A 14,147-nucleotide genomic window follows, 5' to 3' on the forward strand; every position below is an offset into this window, starting at 1 on the left:
CCTTTTTTTTTTTTTTTTTTGAATTAAAAAAAAAATTTTTGTCTTTCCTTGTGGCTCAGCTGGTAAAGAATCTGCCTGCAATGTGGGAGACCTGGGTTCGATCCCTGGGTTGGGAAGATCCCCTGGAGAAGGGAAAGGCTGTCCACTCCATTATTCTGGCCTGGAGAATTCCACGGACTATATAGTCCTTGATGTGGCAAAGAGTCAGACACAATTGAGTGACTTTCACTTGATTTTCTTTTCACTTTCATTTAAAAAAAAATTGTATATATAACAGTTTACCGTTGTCTGGTGCATTGGCATCAAGCATGCTCACACTGTTGTGCACCGTCAGCTGTCTCCAGACGTTCCCATCATCCAGCAAACACAGCTTTCATTCCCTCGGCTCCTGGCAACTCACCGTCTCTGTGCCTTTGCTTATTGTAGGTATCTCACATAAGCGGAGTCAGATATTTGTCCTTTTGTGTCTGCCTTATTTCACTTAGCATGATGTTTTCAGGGTTCATACATATAGCATGTATCAGAACTTCATTCTTTTTTTAAGGCTGAATAATATTTTATTGTGTGGCAGTCACATTTTGTTTATACATTTACCTGTCTTGAATATTCAGCTTGTGTCTTTCAGCTGTTATGAAATGCTGCTGTGAACTTTGGTGTACAGATACCTGTTTGAGTCCATGCTTTCAGTTCTTTTGGAAGTATGCCCACAAGTGGAATTGCTGGATTGTTGTTTAATTTTTTAAGGGACATCTGTTTTCAGTAGCAGCTGTACCATTTTACATTCCCACCAGCATTAGTAAGTGTTCCGGTTTCTCCACTTCCGCCTCCCGGCCAGTGCTTGTCATATTCTTTTTTTTCCTTCCTTTTTGATAATGGGTGTGAAGTTTCATCTCATCGGTGCCTCGGTTTACATTTGTCTTGGTTGACAGCACGTGTACAGCTGATCGGTCCTCCTTGACTCCACTGTCCTGTTCCTCTGTCAACACTGGCTTCTCCTCTCCTGCCCTGTTTGCTGGCCCTTCTACATGTGGACATGCCACAGGGTCTGCCATTTGCATGTGTTCCCACTTCCGAGGTCATCTCAGCCAGTCTCACAGTTGAAATATCATAAATAGGCTGAGAATTCCCAAAGTTATCTCCATCAAACAGAATTAGTTTTTTTTTGGCCGGGGCGGGGAGGGGAGGGGAGCAAAATCTGCCGTCTTGCAGTCTTCCCTTCTCAGTAAATGCAGCTCAGTATTTTTTCGATGTCTCAAGCCCCAAACTTCAGAGTTGCTTTTGACTCCTCTTTTTCTCTCTCACTGTATCCAAAGCTGTACCTTCAAAACACAGTCAGAAGCAGGTCTTTTCTCACTGCCTCCTTCGTCCCCATTCTGATCTAAGCCAGTATCATCATCTGATCCCCGTCAGAGCCCCCGCAGCAGCCACAGTCATCCTTTGCACGGTAGATCAGATGGTCTCACTCGAGCCAGCTCAGTTCTCATGGTGGTGCCAGCCCTGCAGGATCTGATCCCTCTCAGCATCCTCTCCACCCTTATCTCCACTCGCTGTTCCCTTCCTCCCTGGGCTCAGCTAGAATGCTCTTCTTCCAGGTACCAGGTGACTGTCTACTCACAACCTGCGAGATGCCGCCTCTTACAGTTTTATGATGCAGCAGTTGTCTGCTCTCCCAAATTTATTCCCTTGCACCTGCTTTGTTTTTCTTAGTAGCTCCGGTACCTCTTGGTATTTAGTTATTTGTGCGTGGTCTGTTTGCTCCCCAGATTTTGTTTATGACCATGACTTCGTCTTCTGAAAGTGTTCTGGGTGTGGAGTCTGTGTTCAATATTTGTTTGGCAAATGAGTGATTGAATGCTTGTTTTTATGTGTTTGGTAAGCACTTGCTTTTCTGTAGAATAGTGTTCTGAATGTGGGATTGCCAAGGGGGTGTGTGTGTGTTTTTTAAATACTGCCAGATTATCTCAGTGCACTCTGGATATTGTAGTCTTTTACATGTTTGTGAAACTATTGGATAAAAATTAGTATGCCTTCATTTGAATCTTGATTACAAGTTTAGGAGAACATATTGTCTGTATGTTTTAGCCATCTGCTTTTCCTTTTTTGGGCTTCTCTGTATGTGTTCTTCGCCTAGTTTTCCTTTTTATTGCTTGAATTAAAAAAATTATTGAAATTCTTTGTATATCTTGTCATGGTATTTTTTTTTCCGTAAATGTCAAAATGTGGTTGATTTATAGTGTTTTAGGTGAAGAGCATAGTGATTCATTTATATATATTCTTTTTCAGATTCTTTTCCATTATAGATACAAGATATTGAATATATTCCCTGTGCTGTACAGTAGGTCCTTGTATTTTTTAAACCTATTTGGTATATAGTAGTGTTTATCTGTTAATCCCAGATTCCTAATTTATCACCCCCACCCTTTCCCCCTCGGTAACCATGTTTGTTTTCAATGTCTGTGAGTCTGTTTTTGTTTTGTAAAGAAGTTCATTTGTATAATATTTTTTAGATTTTCCATATAAGTGATATATGTTTATTCCTTTTTGATCTTTTTAAATTGTGTTTCACCATAAAGAAATATTAAATCTTTAAAATTTATATATAATTCAGTTCAGTTCAGTCACTCAGTCGTGTCCGACTCTTTGCAACTCCATGAATTGCAGCACACTGGTCCTCCCTGTCCATCACCAACTCCCGGAATTCACCCAAACTCATGTCCATCGAGTTGGTGATGCCATCCAGCCATCTCATCCTCTGTCGTCCCCTTCTCCTCCTGCCCCCAAACCCTCCCAGCATCAGAGTCTTTTCCAATGAGTCAACTCTTCGCATGAGGTGGCCAAAGTATTGGAGTTTCAGCGTTAGCATCAGTCCTTCCAAAGAGTACCCAGGACTGATCTCCTTTATCTGTAAGAATTGATAAGAAAATTTTGAAAATTGTGACTAGTGAAGGCCTCATCAGATATTTAAAGCAGCAGTTCTCAAATATTAGTGTCCATTAAAATCCCATGGTTGCTATTTAAAACCGAGTCCACCAGTAGTTTTCAGCTTGTAGGTATTGGGAAGGTGAGAAAGGGAAAGACGGGTCTGAGGAATCTCCATTAAATATGGTCTAAGGTAGTTCTGAAGGGGTTGGTCCATGGACCACAGATAAAGGAGCGCTGCTGTGAGTCTGTCCCTGGTGTGTGGTGTGTCAGCAGAGCTGTGGGCAGGTACATCCAAGAAACAGAACAGGGCTGAGAACTGAATCCAAGTATGAATTGTAAATTATTGAAGGTGACACTTTGGTTAGTTGAGAAAATGATGGTTTATTTTATAAATGTTCAGACAGTTCATCTGAAAGAAAAAGTTAGCTTTCTCCCTTACAATTGAGAAAAATAAACTCCATGTTGATTAAATATAAAGAATTTGCAAATACTAGAAAAAATATAGGGCATAGGGTGCTAGTGGTTTAATCCTGGCATGGATGAGGCCTTCTTAAACTAGATTGGAAACGTCCACACTGTGAAGGAAAAGATTAATAGACTTAATGGTTCAATGGAAGGTGATAATCATATTCTAAGGTGTGGCAACATAATGCAGTAGCTGTGACTGGTTTCCTAATGTGGATGAAGAATGTTGCCTTTCATATCAGTAAACAGAGGATGTTGTGGCCAGGAAGCCACAAGCCTCTGCAACTGCCTGAACTGAATCCTCAGGAGATTCAGGGTAGAGAAGAACAGAATACCGGCCCTAGACAGTTAAGGTGTGTATCAAAGGAATGATTTCAGCGAGCCAGGCTCTTGCATCTTCCTATGCATAGAAAGGCATTAATAAATTAATTAACTTGGTGTTTGTTTTTTTCTTCAATTATCAGAAATCTTTTGATGTGCAACTACCTGGTTTGTTTCTGCAGAACTCATATATACCCTGGCTCCATCTTTATCTCTCTGCAGCAGTCCTTCAGAGCTATCTGAGAGCCTGTCTCCTGGGCTTCAGTCCTCAGTATGTCTGCAGAATAAAACATAAACACTCGACTTTTTGGTTGTGTGTTCTTTTTATTTCAGTCAACACTAGTCTACATTTTCTGTAGATACTTGAGCAGATAGAAGGATGCAGAGTTTTGTTATTTTACCTAGTTTGTCTAAATCACTGTAGAAAAGTCAGATATCTTATTTGCATGTGACTGTTGCATCTAGGCTGCATCTGACACCACTTGCCTCTTTCCTCCCTTGACTTTCCTAACCCCGCCCTCTCCAAGTTCTCCTTCATTGATCTTTTCCTTGGGATTTCCCCTCCCTCAGTCTTGGCATTTGTTTCCCTCCAAAGTTTTCTGTTCTTGAACTTATCTTGGCGATCTCCTGTGTGTTCTCTTTGGGTAGCTCTGACTTCTTGTAACTTTCACAGCTGGTGTGTTTGGATGACTCACAGACATCTTAAACCCATTATGTTCAGACTTGTATGCCCCTCCCTTCCCCCAGTCTTCCAGCCACTGACCAGCCTCTTCATTGTATTTCGGTCTCAGTTGAAGGCACCACACTGTTTGCCCTCCTTTCCTTGCCTCTGCTGTAACTTGCAGCTTTATTCTGTTTGCAATCCAGGTACAGAACCACCCTCAGGTATTAAAGCAGAAAGATTTCAGTTGGAAAGGCTGCAGGAACAGCTGCCACCTTTGCCACCCGCTGGGCAGTTAGGAGCTGGGGATCCTAGCTGCTTGTTCCATGTCCTACTCAACACAGCCTCCTAACCGTGGAGGGGAGGATTATTTGTTATCTTTAATGTGCTTTCCTTCCCTCCAGTTCCTACTGCCTTCAGGTTATCCTTGAAAGTGAAAGTGAAGTCGCTCAGTCGTGTCCGACTCTTTGCGACCCCATGGGCAGTAGCCTGCACCAGGCTCCTCCGTCCATGGGATTTTCTAGGCAAGAGTACTGGAGTGGGTTGCCATTTCCTTCTTCAGGGAATCTTCCTGACCCAGGGATCGAACCCAGGTCTCCCACATTGTAGACAGACGCTTTACCATCTGAGCCACCAGGGAAGTTCAGGTTATCTTTGGTGTACAGTTATTTTCTAATACTGTGTGTTTCTGTACTTTGGAATGTAAACTAAGTTTCTTCCTCAGCATCAAAGGCCACAACAATTTGACCTTTAAAATTTGGGGCCTTTAATACCCTGCCCTCATCTCCTCATCCCTACCCTGCTCTCCTGGGTGGCTGATTGTTTCCTGAACTTTTGGTGTTCACGCTATATGGTATCATCTATTCAAAATCTCTCTTCCTCTGTCCACACTTTGAAGATCATAGTAAATTACTGTTTGGGCCAAGAAGACTTTTCAGAAAAAGCCTGAACCCACCTCTTCCTTTTACTGTACTCTTCCTGAAACACTACTCATTCTCAGTGATTAGTACTTACTGAAGTTTTATAGTTTCAGCTCTTATATTTAGGCCTATGATCTGTCTTAAGTTAATTTTTTTGTATGGTATAAGGGGTTCATCTTTGTTCTTTTACATGTAGCTGTCCAGTTGTTCCGGAGAAGGCAATGGCACCCCACTCCAGTACTCTTGCCTGGAAAATCCCATGGATGGAGGAGCCTGGTAGGCTGCAGTCCATGGGGTCACTGAGGGTCAGACATGACTGAGCGCCTTCACTTTCACTTTTCACTTCCATGCATTGGAGAAGGAAATGGCAACCCACTCCAGTGTTCTTGCCTGGAGAATCCCAGGGGCGGGGGAGCCTGGTGGGCTGCCGTCTATGGGGTCGCAGAGAGTCGGACACGACTGAAGTGACTCAGCAGCAGCAGTCCAGTTGTTCCACTGTTTGTTGAAGAGACTGTGTTTTCCCTGCTGAGTTTTTTGCTGTCTTATTGAAATCAGTTGTCCTAAGGTCTATTTCTGGACTCTCCGTTTGTTCCATTAGTCTGTATGTCCTCTTGCTAGTAGCACAGTGTCTTGATTAATACTGCATTGTATTAAGGCTGTTCCGGCTAGTTTGAATTTCCTTGTGAATTTTAGAAACAATTACTCTCTTAAGAGCAACAAACTCTCTTAAGTCAGCAGAGATTTTAATAAGCTTCATATTGAATCTGTACATCAGTTTGGGGAATGTTGTCATAAAATCCTTAAACAATGTTTTCTGTTTAAATCTTTAAACAATGTTTTGTGGTTTTCATGGTACAAGTTTTGCATTTCCTGTTATATCTCATCCTAGGTGTTTTTGAAAGGGTTGTAAAAAAAATTGTTTTCTTACCTTCACTTTTCTTTATTCATTGCTAGTGTATAGAAATACAGTTGATTTTTTTTTTTAATATTTACCTTATGCAATCTTTTGCTGAATTCTGTTCTGTTAGGTTTTCAGTGTATTCATTAGGATTTTCTATAATGCAGTCATATCATCTGTGGATAAAGGTAGTTTTTTTAAATCACAGTATTTTTAAATTTAAGATAGAAATATGCAGTATTAAATTTCAGAGTACTTAATGAGGTATTGTCATTCTCCTGGGTTATTAAGTGCATCTGTTCTCTGCAGTTCTGGTATCCTGGAAGTGGTAGGGCCCTTATTTTCATTGTACCACTTGTTTGTATGGAAACCTTCAGTGGCTCCCCATTCCCTTTCTGGCAGAAATCTAGATCCTTTGGACTCATTCTTCAAGGTACTACCTAACACATTGTCAAAGAAGAGAGCTGGGAATGGTGAACAGAGCCCAGAGATGAGTTGGGAGTCTTTGGCTACTCACAAAGTCTTTGGCTGCTTCTTTATGTGTGAGCAAATTCAGAGGGGTTCCTTACCTTTTAAAATTTGCAGAATTTGTGGTTTAATTTTTGAATAATGGTTTCCTTTAGTTCTCTGAGCATAGTTGTAGTAACTACTTTGATACCTTGTCTGCTGAGCCTGACATTTGGGGTCTCTCGAGGATTTCTGCTGCCTGTTTTTCCCCCGATGTGTGGGTCATACTTTTCTGTTGATTTGCATGCCTCCTAATTTTTTGTTGTAAATTGGACATTTTAGTTATTTATTTAGATAGCAGTTCTAAAGACTAATGCCCCCCCCCTCCTTTTCTACACCTTCCTGTGTTGTTTGCTTGTTTAGTGACTTAGCTGACCGGTTTTGGTGAAGTTCACCTTTTCTGCAGTGGGTGTCCTCTGATGGTGCTCCTTCAGGGCCTAGCCTTGGGAACACATGCAGTTACTTGGAAGTGCCCTCTTCAGGGGGTGACAGCACGGTTTTAGTAGGGCTCCCTTTAGCCATCTGTCTCCATGACCTGCCTCTGTTGGCGCCACACCCAGCACATATTGTCCACTGCTAGCGAGTCAGTTGCTTTCTTGTTTTGGACAAAGCCGTGGGCCCTAAGATGCCCCACAGTGTGTCCAGTTAGATTAGATGCTCTTTGTAGGAGTTGTGTTTGAGGCAGTCTGAGCTTCCCTGGCTCCAGGAGGGGTCTTCCTCAGTGTCTCTTTCCATGATTCTGTTGAACTTCTCTGGATACCAAACTTCCCTTTGGCATGTTTTCTATTGTGGACCTACCAGCTGCATCTTAGGTGCTCACAACCAATGTCTCCTTTGTTTTCTCCAGTGCCATTGAGCTTGAACTTGTCTGTTCTGTGTTCCAACTAAGTCAGTCCTAAGTTAGTGACTGCTAAGGGGCTCTGTATCCTTTCAACCTGCTTCTCTGGCTTGTGGAGAATCTCCGTCCCACTGCTGCAGGGGCAGCACCTTGTCCTCTGCTCTTGGTCCTGGCCTTGTGTGCAGCCACTAGTGTCTGGAGCTGCTCTCCCCGCATCGACCTGATGAACCACAGTGCCCAGTATTCATGGTCTGCTGCATCAGCAGTAGAACTTCTGCCCTGAGCGGAGACGGGGTGAAGGGATTCCTCAGGGCTCTCGGCCACACTTTCCTGGAATAGAATTTCTGCAGCATGGAGGTGAAGAGTGTCAGAAATCACAATCCTGGAGGCAGAGCTGGATGGAGTAGTTGGTAGTTTGTTAACTGATAGTATCACCTACCCGCGGTAGAAAGGCTGCGTCCTCTGCCTAGTGTCCTTCTTCCCCACTCGGCTCAGGTATCACTGGCCAGAGAGGCCCACCCGAATCCTAGAGCGGCCTCTGCAGCCTTGCCTGGTCACCTCGTGTTTCCCTGACTGGGTTCACTCTTTCCTCATCGGGTTTCTTACCCACCACCTGGCGCTAGTTGTCTTAAACTCTCCCAAGGAATGTATCTGCTCCACGGGAGGAGAGGCTTAGGCTGTTTCCTTCCCTGTTCCAGTCCCTGACTTAACACATAGAAGATTCTCAATAAATCTGAGAAATGCAACATATAAAATGATCAAAGTCCGCTGCCTTCTTGCTTTATAATGTAACCTGTCTAAAGTGAAAAATATCTAGAATCTCTGTGGAAAGGGAATTTCATGCGGTTTGCTAACTCCAGTTGCTTGCGGCTGCCTGGAGTGAGACAAGGGGGCGCCCTGGGAAAGAAAGCAGTGGCTCCAGGGGCCGGGAGAAAGGAGACTGTGGCCTTGTACTAAGTGTTTGCCATCCTGAATGTAGTGAGACCCCAAAGAACAGGAAGTGGTGCAGTGTTGGTCTCCATCCTGTCGTAGGCCTGCTGGCTTGCTTTCTCCTCACCACTGGGAAGTCTTTGTGGTTACTTGAGGTTAGGTTGGAAAAGCCACCTGTTTACAGAATGATGTGGAAGCTTTTCTGTAAAAAATTCCATGGTTAATAGATAACAGCACAAAATAAGTGTCCCACAAATAGCAGGAGTGGACAGCATGTTGGCTACTTATGGGGGGGGGGCGGGGGAAGTCATCTGCCTAACTAATGTGAAGACTTTTCCTTTAAAATTATTGGAGAATGATTTTTGACCAATAACTTTCTTTCTTTTCCTTCTAGATTCTTACAGAAAGCTGTTAATTCTTTTTGAACACTATGAATAACCACGGGTCTTCAAAACCGTCTTCCATGAAGCTGAAACACACCATCAACCCCATTCTTTTGTATTTCATACAGTTCATAATATCACTTTATACTATTTTAACATACATTCCATATTATTTTTTGTCTGAGTCAAGACAAGAAAAATCAAACCGAACTAAAGCAAAGCCTGTAAATTCAAAACCTGACTCTGCATACAGATCTGTTAACAGCTTGGATGGTTTGGCCTCCGTATTATACCCTGGATGTGATACACTTGATAAAGTTTTTATGCATGCAAAAAACAAATTCAAGGACAAAAGACTCTTGGGAACACGTGAAATACTAAATGAGGAAGATGAAGTGCAACCGAATGGAAAAGTTTTTAAAAAGGTAATGTGGTCTTTCACAGCCTTTGAATTTGCTCTCAATAAAGAAATGGTGACAAGGGACAAATGCGACCTGCTTCTATTGGAATTTGCTGATGTGGCAGGAGAAATGGAGGTATGAGGGACTAGACTGCAGTCTGTTTCCTTTCTGTACCCCTGGTTTGGATTTATTCTGAATTTTACAAAGACATTGAGTGTGGAGCACTTCTGAGCCACCTGAGTGTCTACAAGGCTTGGAATAGAAGGTCTAGGGCAGTTTGGGGTTTGAAGCTGTATTCCCTGGTAGTTCCAGAAGCACCTGTGTGCTTGAGATTGCTCTGGGTTTTGGGGTGTGACCTGCTTTTTCTGATTATAATGTAAGTTCCATTGGATGTTTAATGTCTTGGTACTTGGGTTGTGACAAATGCCTTGTTTTTTTTCTTTTGGAGAATTTCTTTTCACAAATATTAAGCCATCCATTATTGATTTGAAAACAGAGGATAAGACCTCCTGTACTAGCAGTGTCACCTGGTGGCTCAGAGCCTGGACTCCAGATCCAGGCTGTGGGTGGATGTCTTGTCCTTGCCGCCCACCAGCTGTGTGTGGCTTTGGAAAAGCTACGTAACAAGTTTGCCTCCAGGGTCTTTATCTTTAACATGGAAGTAATGATCCTTCCTGACATTTTATTAGCATTCCTGATGAGCCAGGCTGCTTTAAGAGCTTTACATTTATCAACTTAGATAAGACTTAAAAAGCCCCATGGGTTAGGGTGAAAAGGGACACCCTCCTTTTCAGATGACAGCTCTGAGGCACACAGAGGTCACTTGCCCAAGGGCATTGCGGCTGGCGGGGGCCGCTGGGCAGAACCCAGGCTGACCAGCTCTGTGCTCCTTAGACTAATCCCAGCTCAGGGCTGTTGAGAGAACTGATAGAGAAAGAGCCTGAGAGAGAGATTTTGTGTGTGTGAGTGTATGTTCTATACTTATGTGTGTGGAATAGTTTGTGGTATCTAGTGTAAACGCTGTAGCTTCTATTATCATTTGGGAATTCACTGGGCAGAACTGTGTGAGTGACTGAAGGCACGTGGTGCAGCCCCTGTGAAGAACAGGAATGGCGTGAAAATGCTGTTTCTAAACTCGGGTGTGTGTGTTTCTTATAAACTGTTCTTGAAGCTCTGGTAGGTGAAAATTGAAGATACAGTTTTTTTTTAGAGTCAGTAAGATGATCTGTTAGTTGAGAATTTGGCTAGGTTAGAGGTTTAATACCTGTGTAGGTGAAGTTGTTTTTCTCTTAACTACCTTTTCCAACTGCATCCTGACTCCAGCTGCTTTTTTTCCTGTCGGTCATGAAGGAAGTCCCAGATCTTGGAGGAGAGTCCAAGTAAGCACAGCGATGGAATGAGATGTTCCCATTTCCTCCCATTACTGCAGAATGTGTGTGTGTGTGTGTGTGTGTGTGTGTGTGTGTCTGTATGTGTGTGTTGTTTTACTTAATGTGTAGGGAGGGGGTGGTGGTGGGGTTGAGAATGATATTATTTTACTTAATGGTCCATGAATTTTACCACACAAATTGTAGTGATCTTCAAAACATAAAGGAGATGTCAAGCAAGTTAATATCAGTAAGTCCTAGAAATTAAAAAAACTCTATTTTAACTCTGGACAGCAGAATCTGTATGTGTTCCTAACCTTCAAATAGACTGATGTTTTATCTAGTTTTATATGAACAGTCCTGACTTGTACTTGTTACTCAGACGTTAACAGTGCCCCCCCTTGCAATCTCAAGAGTGATTTGGATAAATTCTATGTTCACTCTACTTTTAAGGCATTTTTCCTATCTCTTTTGCTGACTTAGTTTTGCCTCACTTAAATGATTTTTTTTGCGGGGAGGGGGTGCTAAGTTGAAATCTAGCTGTGGTTAGTTAACGGCACGTTTCGAGAAATTGAGATCATATGGTTAAACATGTCTGATTACTCGTCTCTAGCCTATAGATTATAATTTGCAAAATACTTTATTATAGTGGCATCTGATTTTTGTCATATTTAGTCACTACTTTTTATGATTAAACATACCATCCTTCTTTCTGTCTCTGAGAGATCTGGTAGTTATAAAAGGTAATAAAAACACCTTTTAAGTGCTAAAGTTTTTCACTACTTTCTTTCTGTGCTTTTTGTATTTAAAATAAACATTCACATCTATCCTTTGACAAACTCCTGCTATTTGAATTCAAAGATAGGGTTCTCTTACGTTTAATGTAGCGTATATCACAAAAATCCTATCTTAGCAGAAAGTTTTATTTTTCTCCAGTCTCCCCCACACACAACATGCGTTTTATGGAGTTAGCACTATCAGTCATTCAGCACTCACAGCAGCAAACTAGTTCCCAAGTATTTGAAAAGGAGAAAAATATGGTGAATATGAAATTCTTCTTAATTCAAGTTATCTGTGTAATTAGGACAAAATAAAATCCTGGAGCTATCATAGTTGTTCCTTGAATGTGGCCAGATAACCCAGTGGTCACAAGCAAAGTTTTTATGCCCTGTGCATGTTTTTGCATGTGTGTTTGTATGTATGTATGTGAGTGTTACATGGTTCTTTTCCTCCCTCCTTGACCCTCTTGCGTTTGTATTCATTGTTTATTCAACAGAGAAATATTTGAACTCCAGTAAAAGTTAGAAGTCAAGAAAAACTATTTTCAGTTAATCGTTTCTGTCTCTACTACATCACTGTTAGAGGGTCTACCTAACACTGACATTTGCCATTAAATTTGCATGTAATTCATCAAACTTTTTCCAAAAGCCTTTATATAAACTTTGATATAAAAAATACATAATATTTCTTCTTATTTGAAATTAGACTCATTGGGAAAGTAGGTTTTGTGTATCATAAATGAAGCAAATATTTTCTGTTAAACTTTCTCAAGAAGATGTGCTATACCGTGGGTTAGCCGAGACTCCAGTTTCTGTTGGTCTGCACGCTGGACAGGGGTATCCCCACTGTGTCTTAAACTAGGCTTCCCCACCCCCACCCCTTGGTTTCTTACTTAACAGCCACTGTCTTGCAGCTGTAGCAGAGCTGGCTATGAAAGAATAGAGGGAAGGGGACCTTTCACAGCCTGCCCTTCAGTGGAAGAGTGGAGTTGCTTAGGCAGTGTGGCCTTTGCTCAGAGTTCTTACTGAGAGTGGGAAATATTTTTGCTGAAGTGTATCATCATTTAATAGTTTCCATATTTGAAGATAATCTTATGTTGGAAAAAAAAGCTAATGATGAGCAATATCCAAAAGTTGTCTCCCTGTTTTGGGAGACTGAGCTTTGGGGATTAACCCTAGAATGTATCTGGCATGGTTGAAACAAAGATACTGAAAACTTTATTTCAAATCTATGAACTCTGAAGCTTTGTTTTCGTTTTATCTTAACCTGTTTTTTGAGCTCCCAAGGGAAGGTAAGTGGGAGAAAAGGTGGTGGTGATGGTTCTGCTACAGTTGTGCCCGTGGTAGTGTGGGCATACCACAGTAGTGTGGGCAGGCTGATACTGTCAGCTTCACCAAGAACAGAAGGCAGAGGAGCAGAGGCTGCTGTGTTCCTGAGGCCGAGCAAGCTTGTCCAGGACTGTTGTGCTGTCATTCTGAGTCTCCTATGGTTTTATAAAACTGTGGCTGAGTGAAGCATGTGGAACCAGTGTTGGTAGCTCCTGATTTCAGACTTCCCGGAGCAAGTGCTTGTACTGATGTTTTTTTGAAATTAATTAATAATGAAGTGATCATTTTCTGGAACAGTTTTGAAATACATGCACTTATAATAAAACAGTTGCAAAGAATAAAAATTTTTTTTACAGTGAAACAGAAAACATGAAACCAGCTTAAACATTTAGTGATCTAACTACCAGAGACACTTTACATTTTTTCCCTATATGTTTTACATACCTTAGAAGAAAATAGAAGGAATTGGAGAAGGCAATGGCACCCCACTCCAGTACTCTTGCCTGGAAAATCCCATAGATGGAGGAGCCTGGTAGGCTGCAGTCCATGGGGTCGCTAAGAGTCTGAGCGACTTCACTTTCACTTTTCACTTTCATGCATTGGAGAAGGAAATGGCACCCCACTCCAGTGTTCTTGCCTGGAGAATCCCAGGGGCGGGGGAGCCTGGTGGGCTGCCTGCCGTCTATGGGGTCGCACAGCGTCAGACACGACTGAAGTGACTTAGCAGCAGCATGCAGTCATAGTGCTTAGAAAGAGAAGTTTCACTGTTACTCCTTCTGAATTGATCAAAAAAGATACTAGAAATACTTGTTTCTGTTCTTAGGAGTTGACTTAGCTTTTTTTCCCTCTTAGTGCCTGCTTTTGTGTTATTTCATTCTTGAGTCACATTTTTATCCCGTTTGCACATGTATGACTTTTATTTTTAACTTATTAGGATATTTACATGCTTGATTTGTATAAAAAATAATGGCTGATCTCTTGGTCAGAATTTGTGGTTGGTTATTATATTAATACTCTCCCCAGCCAGAACTCTTGGTTTTCCTTTCCACACTAGCTCCTCACCCTGTCATTTATTAAAGGCTCTACTGTGTACCAGGTGGCTCAAGGTGAAACCCAAGAGTCTGATTCTTTTTTCATTTCCCTCCTTACTGCTCTTTCCACTCCCCCCATCCCCTCCTTTCCTTTAAGCAAGTCTTCTGCTTCCACTCTTGCCTCTACTATTAATACAGTCCATTTGAACACAGACCTTTTACACTTGTTATTCAGGCCACCTGACTCGCCTGCCCAGTAACACCCCAACTCCTTCTTGTAGTGCAATTGGAGTGTGTGGTTTAGTGCTTAGACTCTGGAGTGAGTCTGCCTGGATTCGTATTCTAGTCTGTCACTTAATAACTTTGGGATTTGAGCAAATTATGTTTACTCCCTC

At 42.0% G+C, this 14,147-nt stretch overlaps 1 protein-coding gene across 1 annotated transcript in view; it reads left to right on the plus strand.

Annotated features, from left to right (window-relative positions):
• Positions 1 to 14,147, plus strand: part of ACSL3 (acyl-CoA synthetase long chain family member 3) — a 75,946-nt gene that overhangs the window by 34,236 nt on the left and 27,563 nt on the right. Inside the window, exon 2 of the mRNA NM_001205468.2 lies at positions 8,857 to 9,270. Within this exon, the coding sequence (NP_001192397.1) occupies positions 8,893 to 9,270 (378 nt within the window). The 5' untranslated portion in view covers positions 8,857 to 8,892. The remainder of the gene's footprint in view (positions 1 to 8,856; positions 9,271 to 14,147) is intronic.

Source organism: Bos taurus, chromosome 2 (assembly GCF_002263795.3).
Source record: "Bos taurus isolate L1 Dominette 01449 registration number 42190680 breed Hereford chromosome 2, ARS-UCD2.0, whole genome shotgun sequence".
Classification (NCBI taxonomy): domain Eukaryota; kingdom Metazoa; phylum Chordata; class Mammalia; order Artiodactyla; family Bovidae; genus Bos; species Bos taurus.